The sequence below is a fragment of the Danio rerio genome, chromosome 11 (genome assembly GCF_049306965.1).
Source record: "Danio rerio strain Tuebingen ecotype United States chromosome 11, GRCz12tu, whole genome shotgun sequence".
Lineage (NCBI taxonomy): Eukaryota > Metazoa > Chordata > Actinopteri > Cypriniformes > Danionidae > Danio > Danio rerio.
In genome coordinates, this window is record NC_133186.1 from 25,400,481 (window position 1) to 25,419,521 (window position 19,041).

Below are 19,041 nucleotides of genomic sequence, written 5' to 3' on the forward strand. Positions count from 1 at the left end.
ATGCTCACACGCACATACTTGCACAGCATATGTGGTTCATAAAGACGCTAAATAGGCATAAAAACCCAACCCCTTACAGGGATCCTGTGTCAGAAATTGAAGTATGATTTTTAAGCGAGTTATTTTAAAGGCAAGTCCTTATAAACCACAATAACAGTGTATTACCTAATACCCATGTCACTATATAAGACTTAATATGAATCAGTCTTATCATACAATCTAAAGTAATTTACCATTAAAAAGGTTGTGTGAGAGGTTTGTGACAAAATGTTTGGTCACACTTTATTTTGATGGTCCGTTTGGTGAATATTACATTGCATCTACATGTCAACTAATTCTCATTAGATTATAAGTAGACTGTTAGGTTGGGGTTAGTGTTAATTGACATGTGCTTGCAACGTCTGTGTCATTTAAATGTCTGTTTAGCAGCAGTATCAACAGATATTAAGCAGACAGTCTACTAATACTCAAATGGACCATCAAAATAAAGTGTTACCAAATCTTTTACTTTTTTCAATACTAGTTTTATGTAATACAGTGCAAGTTTCAGTGAAACAGGTTAATATTGAATTCAAATACATGTAATTTATTAATCAAACTTATTTAAGTTTCAGTGTTTTAAGCCAAAGGTAATGAGTGTATTCTGGAGCATTATAGGGGTGGCCAGATGTACTGCATATTTATATTATATGTTATTTTAACTATTTCTCATTGTTTAAATGGCTGACCCCGTACATATCTTGTCTTGACGTTCTTCAAGTGGGGTCAAGCGTTAATAAGTAAATATTCCTGCCAAACTTATTGCTTCCTTCACACCAATAAAGGTTGTGTCAAGGACGGGGTCTCAAAACTAAAGGTGAATAAAGCAATAATAAACCAGCAGGGGTCATGCATTCTTCCTTGATTAAATAACAAACAGTAATCTTACTGAAATAGGCCCATGGTTCTTGCTGAAAGTGTGCCATAATGATATAAAGTGAGTGATGGGTGAATAAGTCTGCTGTTGACCAACCAGCTCCAAGAAATTAAACTAAAACTCTTTTGTAATGAAATTTATGAACTGCTAGACTAGCAACATTCTACTAATGGTCCGTCCACAGATCAGAACCATATTATTTCTGGCATCACATATTTAATAATCACTGTTACGGCCCTGGTCTTGGATCAAGGGCGTAACATAAAAGAACACTGGACAAATAAATACACTTTTACGAACCCTTAGAGTAAGGTCCGTTTATTTGTCTTTTTTCTTGTATTTTTCTTTCTTTTTCACACCTAAAACATGAAGGCAAATACCTCAGAGAGGACCAACAGAAAAATAATACACAAAAAAAAAACATATCCCCTACCTAAACACCCAAGTGAAACTAATTACACCCAACAAAATAACAGAAATAAAAACCGAAAACATGTATTTACGTAAATGATAAAACACCAAAGAACATTATTAGTCCTTCACTTTACAGGACTTTTCTGTATCAATCGTGTGAGCATGTCCTGTTCTCTCTTGCCATAGCGGAGGCCGAAGGAGTTGAGATTGTAGTAAGCTACATTCTGTCTCCTCTTGGTGTAAGGACTTTCTGGAGACCACCACCATGTGTTTTTCTGATGACCTGCACCCATAGAGAAGAGCGCTGAGAGTTTAGATGGAGGAGATCCATCTGTGGGACGAGTGTCTGTTCCCCTGAGAACCCGGAGTGATGTTTCCTCTGGAGTTTCATCTGGAGATATGAGAAACAGTCTGACTTTAGACAAGTGAATCTGCACCTATGGATGTTGCATATCTTCTAAAGCCCAACACTCTAAAAAGTTAAGGTGTCATGAAGAACCGAAATGGAGTTTTCACTGTAAGGCCATAAAGACCTTTCTTTTATTCTCCAATGAACCTTCCAAAGAACTTCTTCAAAGAACACAATTCCTCCATTTTAATGAACTAAAGAACCCTTTTCAACTCTGAAGAAGCTTTTGTGAATTAAAATGGTCTTGTTAACGATTTATCGCGGAACCAATTTTGTCTAGAAAGAACCTTCATTTTTAAACCTAACAAGTTATGTTCAGTGCTGAGCTAAGTTACAATACAAAAACTGTACATTCATAAACAGTATAACACATTTGTTTTAAATATTTAAACAATAATTTTTTCTTCAGCTTAGTTGCTTATTTATCTGGGATCACCAAAGCGGAATGAACTGCAACTATTCCAGCAGTTTTACACAGCTGATGGCCTCAGCCATACACCCATACTCTCTCACATTCACACACATACACTACAGCCAATTTAGTTTTTATTCAATTAACCTACAGCGCATGTCTTTGGACTGTGGGGTAAACCGGAGCACCTGGAGTTTGGGAGTTCACATTGAAATGCCAACTGGCCCAGCCAGGACTCAAATCACCAACCTTCTTGCTTTGAGGCAACAGTGCTAACCACTGAGCCATCATATTTATAATTTTTTGTTATGAATAAAAATATATTATTGTTGATAAATAATTGATGTTAGCTCAGGTCTGTACACTCTCAGATATAAAGGTACATGAGCTGTCACTGAGGTGGTACGTTTTCAAAAGGAACAAATTTGTACCTAAAATATTAATACCTTAAGGGTACATATTAGTACCTAAACAGTACAAAAGTGTTCCTCTTTAAAATTTTAGATACTAATATATACTTTTGAGGTACCAATATGAACTCTTCACGTACAAATGTGTACCTTTTGTAAAGGTTCCGCCCCAGTGACAGCTCACGTACAGCTTTTTTTCTGAGTGTATATAACTGTGTTATTACATTTTGAAATAATTTCTTAAAGTATTGTTTATTTTGTATCAACTGAAATTAACAAATGGAACCTTATTTGTAAAGAATCATTAGTGAACTTACCTTCTAAGTAATACTGAAAATGCCCAGAGGGGTTTGTGTGTACCCTCACCACTGACAACATCAACATGACAGTAAGCAGCATCATTTTAATGTGTTTCAGAAAGAGAAGAGTTCTGAAAGAAAAGAACAAATGAAAATAAAAAATGATTAAAAATATGTAGTCTTTTGAATCATTAACACTTTTTAGTTTTGCTTATTTGATCACACGATTCAGTGGTATTCATCCAGTTTTTCAGACTTATGAACTCACACGTGGCCCACACACATGCACACTTCAAAGAGAATTTAAGCTATCAAAAGCATCATAAATCAGCCTCTAACCTTTACTGCTGTGCTATTCTGTTTACATGCGTAAGAATGAAATGTATATAAAAAGAACAAGTATAATAATAAAAAATATAAAATACATTTTTTCTAAATACATATAAAACAATTCTATACAGAATTCAACAGTTCCTTCTGAGAAATTATAATTCAGCAATAAAAATATATAAGAACATTTTCAGTTATTCATCATAACCTGACAGGTCTGTTGAGTCATATTAATCATCAGTTTATACACCTTAATCAGTTATATGTCTCATATATTAATATATCAGTTTTTAATCCTTAAATGATCTGGCACCACCTTACTTATCAGATCTACTATATGTACAGTTGAAGTCAGAATTATTAGCCCCCCTGTTTATTTTTTCCCCAATTTCTGTTTAACCGACAGAAAAATTTTCCAACACATTTGTAAACATAAAAGTTTTAATAACTCATTTCTAATAACTGATTTATTTTATCTTTGCCATAAAAACAGTAAATAATATTTGACTAGAAATTTGTCATGACACTTCTTTACATCTTAAGGTGACATTTAAAGGCTTAACTAGGTTAATTAGACAGGTTAGGGTAATTAGACAAGTTATTGTATAACGAAGGTTTGTTCTGTAGACTATCGCAAAAATATAGCTTAAAGAGGCTAATAATTTCGACCTTAAAATGTTTTTTTTTTTAGTTAAAACTGCTTTTATTCTAGCCTAAATAAGGAAAATAAGACTTTCTTCAGAAGAAAAAATATTATCAGACATACTGTGAAAATGTATTTGCTCTGTTAAACATCATTTGGGAAATATTTAAAAAAGAAAAGGGGGGTTAATAATTCTGATTTTAACTGTATATAAAAAAAGAACAAATATAATAATAAAAATATAACATTGATATTTTCTAAAAAAAAAATCTAAAAACAATTATAGAAAGAATTCAACAGTCTCCTCTGAGAAATGATAATTCAGCAATTAAAAAACAAGAACATTTTTAATTATTCATCTTAACCTGACAGGTCTGTTGAATCATATTACGCAGGATCAGTTTATACACGAGTCAAACTCATACCAGATTCATATTTGCATCAAATTAAACTGAAAGAAAGGAAACCATATACGTAAGAAGCATATTCACTGCATGCCAAGTTACTAGTTAAATGTTTTAAATTGTTTAATAGAAAGATGAAACATTTTACATTTATTAATGTTAAATTAAACAACATATGTTGACCAGTATATATTAATACATAAACAAAAACCATACATAATTGTACTGTATTTTAATTTAATAAAAGCTTCCTGCTAAATAATGTTATAAATTGACAAAATATTAATTGTTTTTAGTGCTGCACATTTACTGAATGTGTAATTAAATGTTTTTATTATGTTTTAGGTTTAACATAATAAAAACCTTTTACTATGAAAATATATTATTTTTAAAAATGATTATGAAAAAAATGTAAGTTAAATTTTGGTGGGGTCTTCAGTCATTTTCACTTAAATATTTTAAACAAATTAAATCTGTATTACACTTCACTTGTCTTGTTGCATGAAAACATTTTTTTATCAGTTGCACAAAAGTACATCATTACTAAATTCCATTTTTGTTTTGTTTTGCTGTTCCTTTTGAAAAAAAAAACAGTTGATAGATTTATAAGACTGATTAAAGAATAAACAAACTTAAATGATCAATAAATCTCATATGGTAATATATAGAGCAAATGTATTACTCCATTTCTCAAACAGACCCCACCCCCCCCCCAACCCCCACCAAAGCCCTAATCCACAACAACACAAACACACAATAACACAGATGCATCTACATGAAACATGAACATTACAATGGTGCAAACAGCTTACCTTTACACTTGCAGGTATGGAGCTTGTGTTCGCTTCATACAACCTTCAGACAATTTGTCTTTCTCATACAGCAGTATAACATGCGTCATAGGCACCTCGGTGGGTCGCAGACCTCCACAACCCTCCCCTTTCCCTCTGATCTTGTCTTTTGGCCCCGGGGTCGGTCCACCACCCGTCCCTCTTCACCGGAACATTCTCCAACCACAAAGCCTTCGAATATTTGAACTCAATATCATTCATTTGATTTTCTATTTGAGCAGAGTTCATTGAAGTTGTGGGGTGCAGATAGATGGAATAGGAATGAGCTGATTGGAAAAGCACTTCTCTAAAACAAGCTCAGGTCAATGAGTTTTATTTTTGTTTACAATAGTACAGAACACTAGTGTTATGTGCATTTTAAATTCTGGTATTGTATTGGTATTGTATTTTAAAGATGCTATGAAATTCAAATCTGGATAAACCTAAGGATAGCTGAATAATAAGAGTTTAGTACATGGAAATGACATACCGAGAGCCTCAAACAGCATTGCTTCTTCCCATTGTTAATCTCGTGAGTATGAAATACCATTAAAATACAGGCAAAATGAAACAAAACACATACTGTGGCAATCCACAAAACATCACAATGTTTCCTAGTGAGATTACAACTATGTTATTTTATTTTTAAGTTTGCTTTAAAGGCATTATACATTTTTTAAAAAGTATATCTCTTACTATTCTTATTTAAGTTTATTTAAGCTTGTATTATACTTACTATGCAAATCAGACTCTTATTATAAAAACAGGAATGGCTTTAAGGAAGAGTAAGCAGTTCTGTAAAGCAGGCCACCATGCATGACAATGAAGTGTCTCATACTGTATGTTTACAGCTCATTAGAAAATGCAGGATACATGGTTTATAAATGTATTCAGTGACACCCAGGAAAGGTAAAGGGTCGGTTTAGTATGTTTTGTTAGTTTAATGTGTATATTGTGGAATTTGCTGCTTATGCTTGTAATGAGGCAAATGTACACTGTAAACGATTTCCTGTTAAATTAACAGTAAGTTACTGGCAACAATTATCCAGTAGCTGCTGTATTTCATAAAACAGTAACATTACTGTAATACTAATTACTTTAGTATTACATTTACTGTAAAATGTATTACATCATTTTACTGTTTTATTTTTTTACTGTAACACCAATTACTGTAGTGATACACATACTGCAAAACTGAAAACAGTATTTTACTGTACATTTTTACCATGCAGAACTACGGTATTTTAACGTTACTTTCATTATTACTGTAAAGTATTTTACAGTTATTAAATGTTATTTTATTGTATTTAATAGTGCTACTTTATAATGAGCATAAAAATGTTTAAATATTGCACAAATGTTATTTTAACTGTTCAAGAAATGCAAGAAAAATAAAGAAACTGAAACTTTAACTTCACTATAAAAGTTTATTGTGTAAACCATACTGAAACAGTAGCAATTATTCAATATAACACAGCAACAGAACACTAATGAAAAATTGATCATTAAAACCAGTCAACAATTAATGCATCAAAAAGTATTACAATTTTAAAAACAGGTGAAAATACTGCTACAAGACACGAAATGATGAAGGCCAAATGATGTTGTAGAAAAGGGACAGTGAAAAAGGGCAGGAGCACTTCTGATGATCCTACAAAAATGACAAGCAAAATCAATCACTGGAGTAAAAACTAATCATGCCTCAAATGATTTCATTCATTCAGAAACCAAACACCGCACTGCTGTTTTATATAAATAAAACACTGTTTTTTTGTCGTTTTTGTTGGCAAAATACAGATTGTTGTCTATTTACAATTACACTAACAGTAATGGGGAAAAGATCAGTCAAGTCAACACTAGTCAAGTGTCCACACAGGTATATAAAAAATAAAGTCTCATCTTAACTTAATGTCTGACTCTGTATAGCTTGAATATCTGATTCCATGACCACCCTAGAGCTTCCACGAATTTAAGAAGGGTGAACACAGTTAATTCTGACCTTAAGAGGCTACATATAAAAAATAAATAAATACATAAAATAATCTAATTTAACGTGACTAATGTTAATTAAGTACTTTTAAGCTTTTAACATGTGAAAATCTACTTCTAACTAAAAAAATAATGCTAATGATGAGTTACTGACATTTGGTTCGCATAAAACAAAGTAATCACTAAGCATTCATTTTTGGCAAAATCTGCTGAAAGGCGCAGCAACACGAACAAATGTGTTAAAGTTGAGCAGAGAACTGAAGAGTAGTCAAGCAGTCTACTACTAGAAATGTTTGTGATAATATTTTGCAGTCAATTCGTTTTACTGTATTTCAATATGCAGTGATGGCATGTCAGTGAAACAAATAAATATTATTACACCTCACCAGTGACATTTCCTCAAATTAAATCATCATGACGTTACTGTGCACAGCATCAGTAAAACGTTAAGAATAATTTAAATACCACATTTTTTAAAACAGTCACTGCTGATTACAAACTAACATTAAAAATAGGCTTACAGAAATCCTTAATGCATAATAATATGAAGATTTATTACTCACTGATGTCGAAGCACTTTCAGGTTGTCAGAGATGTAGACAGGACAGAATGTGCCATCAAATGAGCTCTTGTGCAGTCTTTGTTGGACATCCAGGTAGTATGTTCACCCACACTGTAAAAAAAAAAAAAAACAAATCTGTTATTTTACATGTTTTTTTCCCAGCATCTAGGTTAATAGAGTCATTTGGTTAAATAATTTTATTTATTAAATACTTGCTTACCCATATATATATATATATATATATATATATATATATATATATATATATATATATATATATATATATGTGTGTGTGTGTGTGTGTAAAAGTAACCAAAATGAATAATTTATTAAAATGTGAGAGATACTAAGCATGTTTGGTCTACAGAGAGAAGTAAACATTTACTTTAAGCATTAATCCTTATGAATCTATTTCAGCATTTTTGAGCATTTAGATCAGGGGTGCTCAACCCTGTTCCTGGAGATTTACCTTTCCGCAGAGCTCACCTGCAACCTTGATCAAGAACACCTGTCTTTATTTACCAAGTGCTCCTTCAGATACTATTTAGTTTGTTTAGTTGCGTTTGATCAGGGTTGGAGCTAAACTCTGCAGAAAGGTCGATCTCCAGGAACAGGGTTGAGCACCCCTGTTTAAGACAATGAAAAATAAGACATCTAGATGATATTTTATATTCAATCATTTGTGAAATTTAAATGACTTATATTCAGTATATACATTACATAAAATTAGAATAAGAATAAAAAAATAATACTCTATGCCAAATAAAATACTTCAGATCTAAATAAAGCAGGTGTTTTTACCTAAAGGTTCCTTTCCTCCAGTTAGTTTAGTTGCAGATCCCTCCACATCTGTGCTTTATTTGGTTCTTGACTTAAGAGTAACTGGTGTCGCATTCCAGGTTCATCACAATCTGAGCTAGAAAGACAATATGGCAAAAGACAAGACACATATAAATAAGTCTCAGAATAAAATATTTAAAAGGATAGTTTACTTTTCTGCCACCATTACTCCATGTGTTTTAAACCAGTTTGAATTTCTGTTGAACACTAAAGCAGATATTTTGAAGAATGTTAGAAACCAGTAACTATTGACATCCATATTTGAACCAAATTTCTTTAAAAAAAATATATGAGTTTGTGTTAAATGCAACAAAAAAAATCTATTTTTAACTATTTTGAAACCATTATTTTCATTTTTAGGTGAACTGTCCCTTCAATTCAAGTGTCACGCATTACTCATAAAAACTGATGTATCGCTTGAGGAAAACTAAATCAAGTACCTCCTGTGAGCAAGCAGAATCATTATGGCATTGTATTCAGCCAACTGACCCAGTCGAGGCTTGAACCAGCAACCTTCTTGCTGTGAGGCGACAGCACTACCTACTGTGCCACTGCGTCGCTACTGGAAGAAGAAAAAGAGGTTGTACATGAAACTCCTCACAACAAATCTGTGAACAACTTGACATTTTATAATCTAATCAAAATGAGGAAGACATCAACATTACCTTGAATAATCAAGTGAGGAGAGATTGGTAGCATCAGTTTTTCAACATCAATTGCTGTAGCTGCAAAAAAGATAAATATGATAAGAGTAAAATAAGACTTAACATTTAATAATCTAAATCTATGGTACAACCATACCAATCTGTATGGGGTTCAAATAAATTTGTATACAAATCATTCCCTACACCTGAACACCAAAAATAAAATGTACAATTAATGACACACTAACGTTATACAATAAGCTCATTAACCAGTGAGAAAGACAATTAATATGAATTATGTTAATATTAACGTTAGCTTAAAAGACATCAACTGAATTTTATTATCAGCTCAATTTAATAAAACAGTTTAGACTTGTTTCATTGTGAGTTTAGTTTGAATAAGTAAGTTAACCTACAGTTTACAAATTTAACCATAATGATAACTTAGTCAAAATGACCACATGAAGACCAGAGCTTACCTTAACGTTAAACGTTTAACTTTTCATGGTGACTTTGCCTTCATCTCAGTGTTGTGCTGAAATACAGAATTCATTAATGTAGTTAACCCCAAGTAAAAGTTTTTTTTTTTCAGGTAACGTTACTATGGTCAAAAACTCACTTAAGATAAACTCACTTAACGTTATCTAATACCTCGCAAACACTACAAACACGGTCTGGCGTCGAATAACGTGACATAAGAACCTACAACTGAAGTAACTTGGTTAATTATTTTAAATTACACACACACTACACGGAAATATACACAAAACAACCCTTTAACGAACAGAATTTGACTTGTAAACACTTACCGAGGATGAATTCACTGGAGGAAAAGGCGACAGGTGGATTTCAAATTAGAAGAGCCGTTGCTTGCCTGGTGAAGGTCGAATCGAGTCGGCTCGGTTCTATGAATCGGCTCCTTAGAACAGTAAAGAGTCGAATCCGCCTAAAACCGATTCCTTTTTGTAAATTATTCTAAGACACAACAATAAATTATTACTATTTCGTTATACTGCTCGGCCACATACATTTATACACATATTGCTGAATGTGCTTGTGAACACGTGTGATAAAATAATTCCCGAGCAAACGGTTCAATCCGATTCGGTCTCGTTTGAGTGCTGAACCGAACCAGTGCAAACGTGATATTGATAAAATAGTAATATTGTTGTTGTTTTTTTCACTTTACCAGCGAAAATATTACATGTATCTGACTTTAACAATACGAATAAGGTTCGCTTGAAGTGTTTTGAGAATTAATATTTTTTTCTCCCAGAGTTCATTTCACACCAACAAGCAAATATAATGGCGAATGAGAAAAGCCAGATCATATCATAAATATTGCGTTTAATATGTCACGAAATTAAGTTTTAACGGGTTTTCATGCGAGAATATAGTTCTTCCAAACTCAAATCTGTGGTTTGTTTATAGATATCATGACTACTTTTAAGTGTGCTTTGCCGATAGGGGAGATTCTGACCTCCAGGGGTTGACGGCGCTCCATCACTCATGTATCCCGCAAACCTCATGCTTTAATCGGCCTAGACATTATTGAGACATGCCCCTGTCTTCGATGACTAGATAATAAATGTGTTATGAAATAAAGTTTTAACCGTTTTTCATGCGAGAATGTTGTTGTTTTAAACTCAATTCTGTGGTTTATTTATTAAGATAGTGCGTATTTTAAAATGTTGTTTTGAAAATGCGGAGATATGTGCCCTCTACGGTGGCCCATATGGGTGCCCAATATTCTTGAATCCGTCTAAAGCAGGTTGGTCACTCTGACTTTGAAATCATTTTGTGTTTAACAGCCCTTGGTTACGTGAATCAATTATTTTTGTTCCAATTTACGTTTTGGTTTAGCACAAAGTTATGTTTATTAAATATTATTTCATATTTCCATGTTACCTTATAAAATGAAGGTGCAGTGCACCCAAAAATGGAAAACCAGGGGACAGTTTAATGCACTGAACAGTCTGAAGAAACTGGTTAGGTTATTTACTTCACAAAATAATTTGTCTAAAAATAAGTAAACATAATAATCATAATATATAGTGTGTGTGGAGTTGTTCTTGGTCATTTGCAGTACTGTATTTAGATGCACAGTAACTGATTTTTCCCCAAAATGCATTGTAAAATCTACAGTAACATACTGTTAACCATGTTCACAGTATAGAAAAGTTGAAAATACATTATTATACTGTGAAAACAACAATATATACAGTAACACACTGTGCACAGCTTATACAGTAAAAAACTGTTGAGAAATGCAGTATAATACTGTGAAAACAACAGAAATCGTTTACAGTGTATGTATGTTCAATGCTTTCGCACGGCAATTCGTAACTTTTTGATTTAGTGGCTAATTTGTATGAAATTGTACATTCTCATTGGTTGTTTTAGTAAATTTTGCTAATCCCCCAATGACAGTTGGGTTTAGGGGTGGGGTTGGTTGCCTCTTTTTAAAAATCATATATTTTTGTATGACTGAACTCCAGTGCTTCCCACATAGACTTTACTTGGGCGGGCCACCCAGGTAACCCCGTTAACGGCCACTCAAGTATATTTAGTGACACATTTTTTTTCCTATTATTAACATCCTTTTACAATTTTTGTATCTGCTCAATATAACGAAACATTCACGATCATTTACGTAGTAAAACATTTTCTCTTGTTAACCATTTTCGTTCTGTGCCCGTAAGACCTCTTAACATTCGTGCAGACAGTTTGGCGTGCTCTGTAGACCCACAGAGATGCACATTTTTGGGCGTTAAAAATTCCGGCCTGCCCTGGGGCCTTATGTACAAAGACTTGCATTGAATTAATACTAAAACATTGCGTACGGACAAATGTAAAAACATCAGATGTATGAAACACTGCGGAATCCAACACATATTCTGGTTGTACATCCGAATTAACTTAAAACTGAGCGCATGTGCACGTGCACGTCCTCCTCCCCCATATGAATATGGTAATGACTCCACTTTGGCAAAACCCACTGAAAAGCAATGGCAAAAGCAAGCAAGAATAGAAATGTATACATTTTATATTAAGTTAGGAATCAGCTGGGGAATCATACTTTAGGTAATGCAGAACCAGCAGTGATCAATCATAATTACTTGTTTCTCTCGAAATTAGCTTATAAATAAACTTCACTTTATATATGAAAGCAATTTAACATATTGTATCAATGTATTCGATCCCACCATTAAGATGTTAAGGAACAATTAAGGAACACAAAACATATCATTCTTGAACAGTGGACATACAGTATAATGGTAAATGTATTTATTATAATATAATATAAGTGTTAGCTAACATAGAGACAACAATACTAAAAAAAAAAAACACACAAATATAAAAAACTAAAAAATAATTATCAACAAAATTCTCAATTTCTCTGCATTGAAAATGTTTATATGTATGCTTTTTAAAATTTGGAAAGAATTGTTTACATTTTTCTCGAATCTATACCTAATAAATCCAGTAAATCCAGAAAAACTTGAAAAAGAATTTTCAAGAGGTTTTCTAACATTGCACATACACACACACACACACACACACACACACAAACACACACACATTATTTGTTTTGAATGTTTTCTCCCAGAATCTGCTTTTACACCATTGATGTACTACTACCAGATAACTTGTTTAAAATCTGAAAGAGAGAGAACAAGAACAATAAGAAAAAGTTTAGTCGGTGCCTGTAGGCTTAATTGTTCAGCTGTAAAAAGAAATATGTTGTTGCGCTTAACTTTAATTAGTATCTATGATCCAAGTATCATAAAACGGCTTACCGTTGTTAAAAAGGGAATGTTGAAAACCGTTGCAAGGAAACCAAAAGCCACTGGGAAGAAAGATCTACAAACAATACAAAGAATAGGAAATATAATATCATACATTTCTGGAAAGAGAAATAGTGGAAAAAACGAAACTGCTTCAAGCAGAGAAACAGCATGTTTTCAAATCAATAAAAGTAAAGGATGTAAAATGAGGCAAATAAATTGGTTTGAAGTCTTAATCAGACAGAGATCTCACACATGAGGCCAGGATATGAATCAACTGTTTACTCACTTGAATAGAAGCACAAAGCCATATGTCTCCACTAACATGCCAATACGAGGCCATCTTAGCAATACTAAAGCCACGCCTCCCAGAAAGAAGGCGGAGCTTCTGACCTTCTGCCTCTGGAAGAAGAAGTGTGCCGTCCTTTTTAAACCAATGATGAAGGCCAGACCAGACAGAAACAGAATCTGATAGAGGAGGGACAATACACTAAATAAATAATTAGTTTTAAATTATATACAGTGCTATTCTGAAGTTTAAGCTTGAAGATTTTCTTAAAAGTCACTACGAAATCTAAACCGACAATTCTTATTTAGTCATGACAGGGGTGCCCAAACTTTTCTTATGAAGGGCCAAAAAACAACCTTGATTAAAGCTAGTTGGCCAATGGTACATAGTTGCCATGGGCAATTTTTCAAATTTTTTTAAAGAGCCCCTGGGTTTCTGAAAATGACCTTCCATGCAGCTCTAAGAAAAGTGAAATATCCAGCTAAGGCTTAAATCTGAAAGTGTGCCATGTTTAAAACTAATGATTAATCCGTAAAAGAGTTGACTAAAATGAATCGTCAGAATAACGAATCTTTAGCCATGTCAGAGTGACATTGATACAGAACATAAGCCCTGCCCATCTGTTGCGCACACAGACCCAGGAATATTTAAACCCCTGTCCACAAACACTGTAGTAAAAAAAAGGAAGATAAACACTGTAGCAGATGATCCCAATTGAATCAAGTCATGAAGATGTTGTGCTCTGAAGAGTGAGAAAAAGTAAGTGTTTTTTTCCCTACCCAAAGATGAGGCTGTAAACTGTCAGTAGTGAAGTTTATTTTTGCAAAAATACCTCAGCATTATAGCCTCAGCCTTGTGCTGTGTTCCAGTCGTTTTTCTGATGAGTGCTTCAGCGGTTTGTGAGTGCTTCAGCGTCTGTGCCAGAGTGTGTCTTATTACGTCTTACAGTGTGATGCATTAATGCATGAGTAAGGCTTGGTTCAAACCAATCAGAGCGCTCTATTGTGGAACTTCATTAATATTCATTACTGTCACTGTGGTTAGACGACAGAGACGCCACGTTGTGTTGGCAAAACAAGCGTGAAGTGTTGCTTTTATAGTTTGCTGCAGTTAAGTTTTGTTTTCATTTTCTCTCTGTGAGAGCTCAGCTGGAGTCACGTGGATTAACAGTGTACGCGACGCTCGACAACAATAACTTGCGTGTCTAAGGAGGCACATTGTTTACCTGAGAGCTGTTCTTATCTGCAAACGCTGAGATCCAGATTCGCTTGTAGTCTTCTCTTAATAAAGACGTGGCTCTAGTTGCTGGTGATTGTCCTGTCTCTACAGATTTGGTAAGTGAGCGTCCAGTGCTCTTTGTTTATTCAGTTTGTTCGTATCGAACTTAACTATTGCACCGAGTGTAAACATGTTAATACCACAACCAAACTTTTTTTTGTGACTGGAATAACACACGCGGCTTTCTGACGCTACCTGCTGTGTGCATCTAAGTTTCAGGGAAACGCGGAGGTTTTTTTTCTCTCATTCGCCATGCGGTATCAAACATTGCATGAAAAATACACGCTTAGAGCAGATCCTCGAATCAAATATCTTGTTTTTTTCGCGAGGTGCATGAATGAATTCCCTGAATGAAAGAGCCAAACTGCAGTTAAAGTCCACCATTTAATAGTTTGGCAAATAATTCGACTACAGATGTCCATGTAAACACCATCACTTTCTCCCGTGTGTTTGTGTGTATTTTGACTCTGAAACTCGCGCGTGCCCAAATAGACACTCCCACACCATCCAACTTTAGTTCCTCCGACACTCCCCCCTAAACAGAGCTGGACACGCCCACTTTTCTGACTTCTTCCAAAGTAGAGGTGTGAAAACACCCTGCTGAAACGAGGGGGTTTCATGGCCCTTTAAGTGCGACTAAAATCATTGACTCCTTGTTTTCTCTAGCTTGCAAAATGTGTATTTAATGGAGTTTTGTTACTTGTAACCGGTCTGTTCTGTATGTTTAACTCTTTATATTCTCATATCGTGTCTAAAACCATGTTGAAAATGCATTGTGTGCTGATTTGTTAACATATTTAAGTGTGTTTATAAGCTCGCGATCCTATGCCGTTTGCTATGGCCATTGTCAGCTGTTCCTACACTCGTGCGGCTGTGATGATTCAAAACAATTCAGCTTTTGCTACTGTGTGGATTAATACTGAATGTGTTATGGTTAAGAATAGAGCGATATGCTGGTGTTAAACTGCATTGCTTTAATGCACTCCTGCACTGGACTCACACATACAATCTGCACTCTGACTACTTCAAAATTGTTGATAAGCCGTGCTGACCATTTCTCTCTGTCTCTTGCTGAACGGAGTTGACCAATCACAACAGTTTGGGTCATCGGACCAATCAGCGCAGATTAGCATCATGCTAAGGAGGGGTTTGGGAACAAATGGTCCGCTTAACAACACATATGGGGTTGGGAGAATTAGGTAAAAATAACCACATATTATAAAACAACGAAAGTGTTTTGTGACCTTGCATGCATATCAGACTGTTGTTGAAGACCACAAAAACAAATATGACCTTTTATAATGCATAATCTTTTATAATATTTAAAAATAACCACAAAACATTGCTTTAAATTAATAGTTTATATTATTTATAATATATTATTACATTTTATAATAAACATATTATAGTAAACAAAAAACAATGTCATTTAGAACAGAATGGAGATGATTTGCCTTGATTTCCTCACTGATGTCTTCTGCATAGTTCTCTATCGATTGAGTGACTTTGTTTACATTGTTTACATTTTTAAAAATAAGATTTATTTACAACATTTACTTTAAACATTTCATTTTTGTTAGTTTTTTTGTAGCTCATCAATAAAACAAACTTAAAAAGTTATGTCAAATTACAAATGACAATCTCTTTTAAAAGCATTCACCCCAACACTCTCCATCCTTCTCACTCTCTTCTCAGAATTGGATAATGGGACAAATAAAAGGTTACAATGGGCCAACTTTGGCCCACGGACCCTTCTTTGGTCATCTCTGATTTATGGCATACTGAAAAACTTATACTGTAAATCATTAGCTTTAATCAAAGTAGCTTCAGGCAGTCTCATGTTGTCTTTTACGTCTCTGTAAAAAGTATTTTATGCTTAGAAAGACTTCATTTAATAGATTCAAAATTCCATAAAAAAGGCAACATTGTGAAATGTAATTCATACTTAATGAATAGTATGATATTTTATTTACTTAATAAATTAGTAAACTTTAACATAGTTTACTTGCCCCCAAAAATAGATATTTATTGCTTAATCAAAAGTAAATGTTGTTTAAACAATTGATGTGCTTATGCCTTTATGAACATGTACATATTTTTCATATACTGATGTCAAACTTTGTCACTTTGGCTCTCTGACATTTTTATCAGAATGGGTTTAATCACAAATTTGCAATATGTGATGTATTATTTTTTTCCACATTTTGTGTATATAGAAAACACTATTCCCACATTATTTTTACTATACTGAATGCAAGTTTTTGAAAAAAGAAAGAAACCTAAATATCTCAAAAACACTAAAAATGAAGCCAGAAGCTTACGCTTTCAAAAAATAACTTGTTGCCTAACATTTTTTAGTCGAATCCAATAAACGCGAAAGACATCTTAACTTACATCAACCAAATGGGCTAAAAATATTAAGTTAAACTTTCTATAACTCAAAAAAAAGTTGTTGAAACCTGATCAACTTAATAAAGTAGATTAAAGCAACATAAACATATTTGTTGTCTTGGCTTCTTATCATTACATTTTTTTTATAGTGTATAATTCCAAAGTGGTCAATTATTCATTATTTTGGGTGAAAATTTTGTGGGTGTCTCTTTAAGAAACACTCTCTATGAGCAGAGATATACAGACGATAGCTTTACAGTATGTGTCATATCTAAATGCACTTACGTTTCCAAACGCCAACAGGACTGAGTCAAAGTACAGCAGAATCCCAAACAGCACAAAGAACACGCCGAATCCTGACAGACCAACACCGATCTCTAGAATTCAGCAACAACAGACTGGTTACAACTGTAATACTAGTTAATCAAATATTACTGTGGTCATATTATCTGTGATGGGAACACAAATATTTTAGCTAACAAAGCAAGATCTAATTGATCTCATGTTTGTTTTTTATTGACAAGAACTCTCACAGTTTACATGTAGTCTGTTACTGTTCAGTTGATCATATAAATTTTGTTTAATTGATTATATATTTGTTCAATTATATTCAGCAAATGTCACTCACTCTGAAACTCTGTGATTGCGATCATGGTTTGCCCTTTGTTGTCCTTCTTGACTCAAATCTTCCAGTTTTAGTTTCTCTGTTCTTACCGGTTTGTGTCTTTCACATAAATACTTGACTTTTGAACCCTGGCGTATAGGGTAAACATTAACTAAACCTATTAGGATGATGAGAGTGAACGCTGTGATCACTTTATCTCATTTACACTATCAGTTTATTCGCTCATCCACAGAAATATGTCTACTTATTTACTTACGTCACATCTCCAAAAGGACTCTAAGCTGGTGTTATAAATAACCAGAAATAACCAGACATAACATCTTTTCTGCTTGCTTTATTAATATGAAAAAACGATGGTAAATTCATAATTAATATTAAAATTACAACAAAAAAAATTAAACACACATGAAATTCAATATATTAGAGACCAATTTTAGTATAGAAACTCTCCATCCATGGTGATGTAAACTCAGAAGTCAGAGTAGTAAGATGTAAACTCCAATTTGTAAGAAAGAATTTGTAAATATTAACAACATGAAAACTCATAATAGAGAGACATCAATTTTAAAATGCAAGATGAAAATTCATAATGGTAAAAAATTGTGAGAGTCAGAATTATGGAATGTAAACTCAGAATCGGAAGATGTAAACTTTGAATTTGTTACGTAGCGGATGCACCCCGCTACGCACATAAGTTTAAGGATGACCGCTATAAAAAGTGGTCACCCGGAGTCCCCGTTCCTGTTCCCCCAAGCACACACACACAGGCCAAGTTGTCAATAAGGGGTATCAGATTTATTAAACAAAAAGATCAAAACCAGAATCAGGGAACAAAAGGCCAAAACAACAAACAAAACAAGGTACGCTACCTAATATTAAACCTCTTACCTATACCAAAAATAAAATTCCATAAATAAAGCATACAATTCTAACCTCCATAACTAACCACAAAACAGGAGAAAACTGGACAAAAGAAAAAGGGCCTTCCCGTTGATCATTCAGCATTAAGGTAAATCTTAGCCACAGCTAACACATGATACCGTCCTAGTACCGTATTTAACAGAGTATCTCACCAGATGACTTTGAAACAGGGTTGGAGAAAGGCATTAAACAATTAGCCACAGCTAATGCAGGTTACCGTCCTATTACCGTATTTAACAGAGTATCTCACCAGATGACTTTGAAAAGAAAGGTTTCAGACAGATCACTGCCGCACAGAGAACTCAGAGCGAACTGCTCAGACACACACACACACAATGGCGAGGGGAAACAGGAAGAGAACTCGATGAGGAGCGTCAACGGCGTGCCTTTATAGCTGGCGCCGCCCCTCTCACAGCTGCACCTGATCTCCGCTCATGTGGAGAGAGAGAGAAAGAGATAGATAATGGGAGGAAACACACAGGAACAATACACACTTGCATTGTCACAATTAATGTTACTCAATATGTAACAGAATTTAAAAAGGTAAACTCAGAATTAGGGCTGCACAATTAATCGGAAAAAGTTTAAGTAAAGTCAATTTTTGTTAGACTTAAGTCAAGTAAAGTCGAGTCACTGATTATTTTAGG

General features: G+C 33.9%; 2 protein-coding genes and 1 long non-coding RNA gene across 5 annotated transcripts; all 3 read right to left on the reverse strand.

Annotated features, from left to right (window-relative positions):
- Positions 1–1,218: 1,218 nt before the first annotated feature.
- kiss1 (KiSS-1 metastasis suppressor) lies at positions 1,219–5,088 on the reverse strand. Its single transcript, NM_001113489.1, is given in 3 exon segments — positions 1,219–1,721; positions 2,879–2,991; positions 5,050–5,088. Coding segments are annotated over 2 exon segments (351 nt in total). The 5' UTR covers positions 2,964–2,991; positions 5,050–5,088; the 3' UTR covers positions 1,219–1,455.
- Positions 5,089–6,477: 1,389 nt separating this feature from the next.
- Positions 6,478–10,611, reverse strand: LOC137490561 (uncharacterized). Of its 3 annotated transcripts, none has more exons than XR_011010219.2 (7): positions 9,912–10,611; positions 9,582–9,637; positions 9,124–9,183; positions 8,899–9,020; positions 8,420–8,534; positions 7,620–7,729; positions 6,478–6,718 (listed from the first exon to the last, which is right to left on the reverse strand). It is a non-coding gene; the product is annotated as an uncharacterized lncRNA (long non-coding RNA). The 3 variants fall into 3 exon arrangements; XR_012387158.1 differs by having other exon boundaries at positions 8,899–9,017; positions 9,912–9,978; XR_012387157.1 differs by lacking the exon at positions 9,912–10,611 and adding an exon at positions 9,737–9,811.
- A 1,762-nt stretch (positions 10,612–12,373) lies between these two features.
- golt1a (golgi transport 1A) lies at positions 12,374–17,554 on the reverse strand. Its single transcript, XM_001336349.7, has 5 exons — positions 17,477–17,554; positions 17,134–17,225; positions 13,180–13,358; positions 12,903–12,966; positions 12,374–12,763 (listed from the first exon to the last, which is right to left on the reverse strand). Exons 1-5 carry the CDS (start codon positions 17,499–17,501, stop codon positions 12,722–12,724), a joined length of 402 nt encoding a protein of 133 aa, XP_001336385.2. The 5' UTR covers positions 17,502–17,554; the 3' UTR covers positions 12,374–12,721.
- Between the last annotated feature and the right edge of the window lie 1,487 nt (positions 17,555–19,041).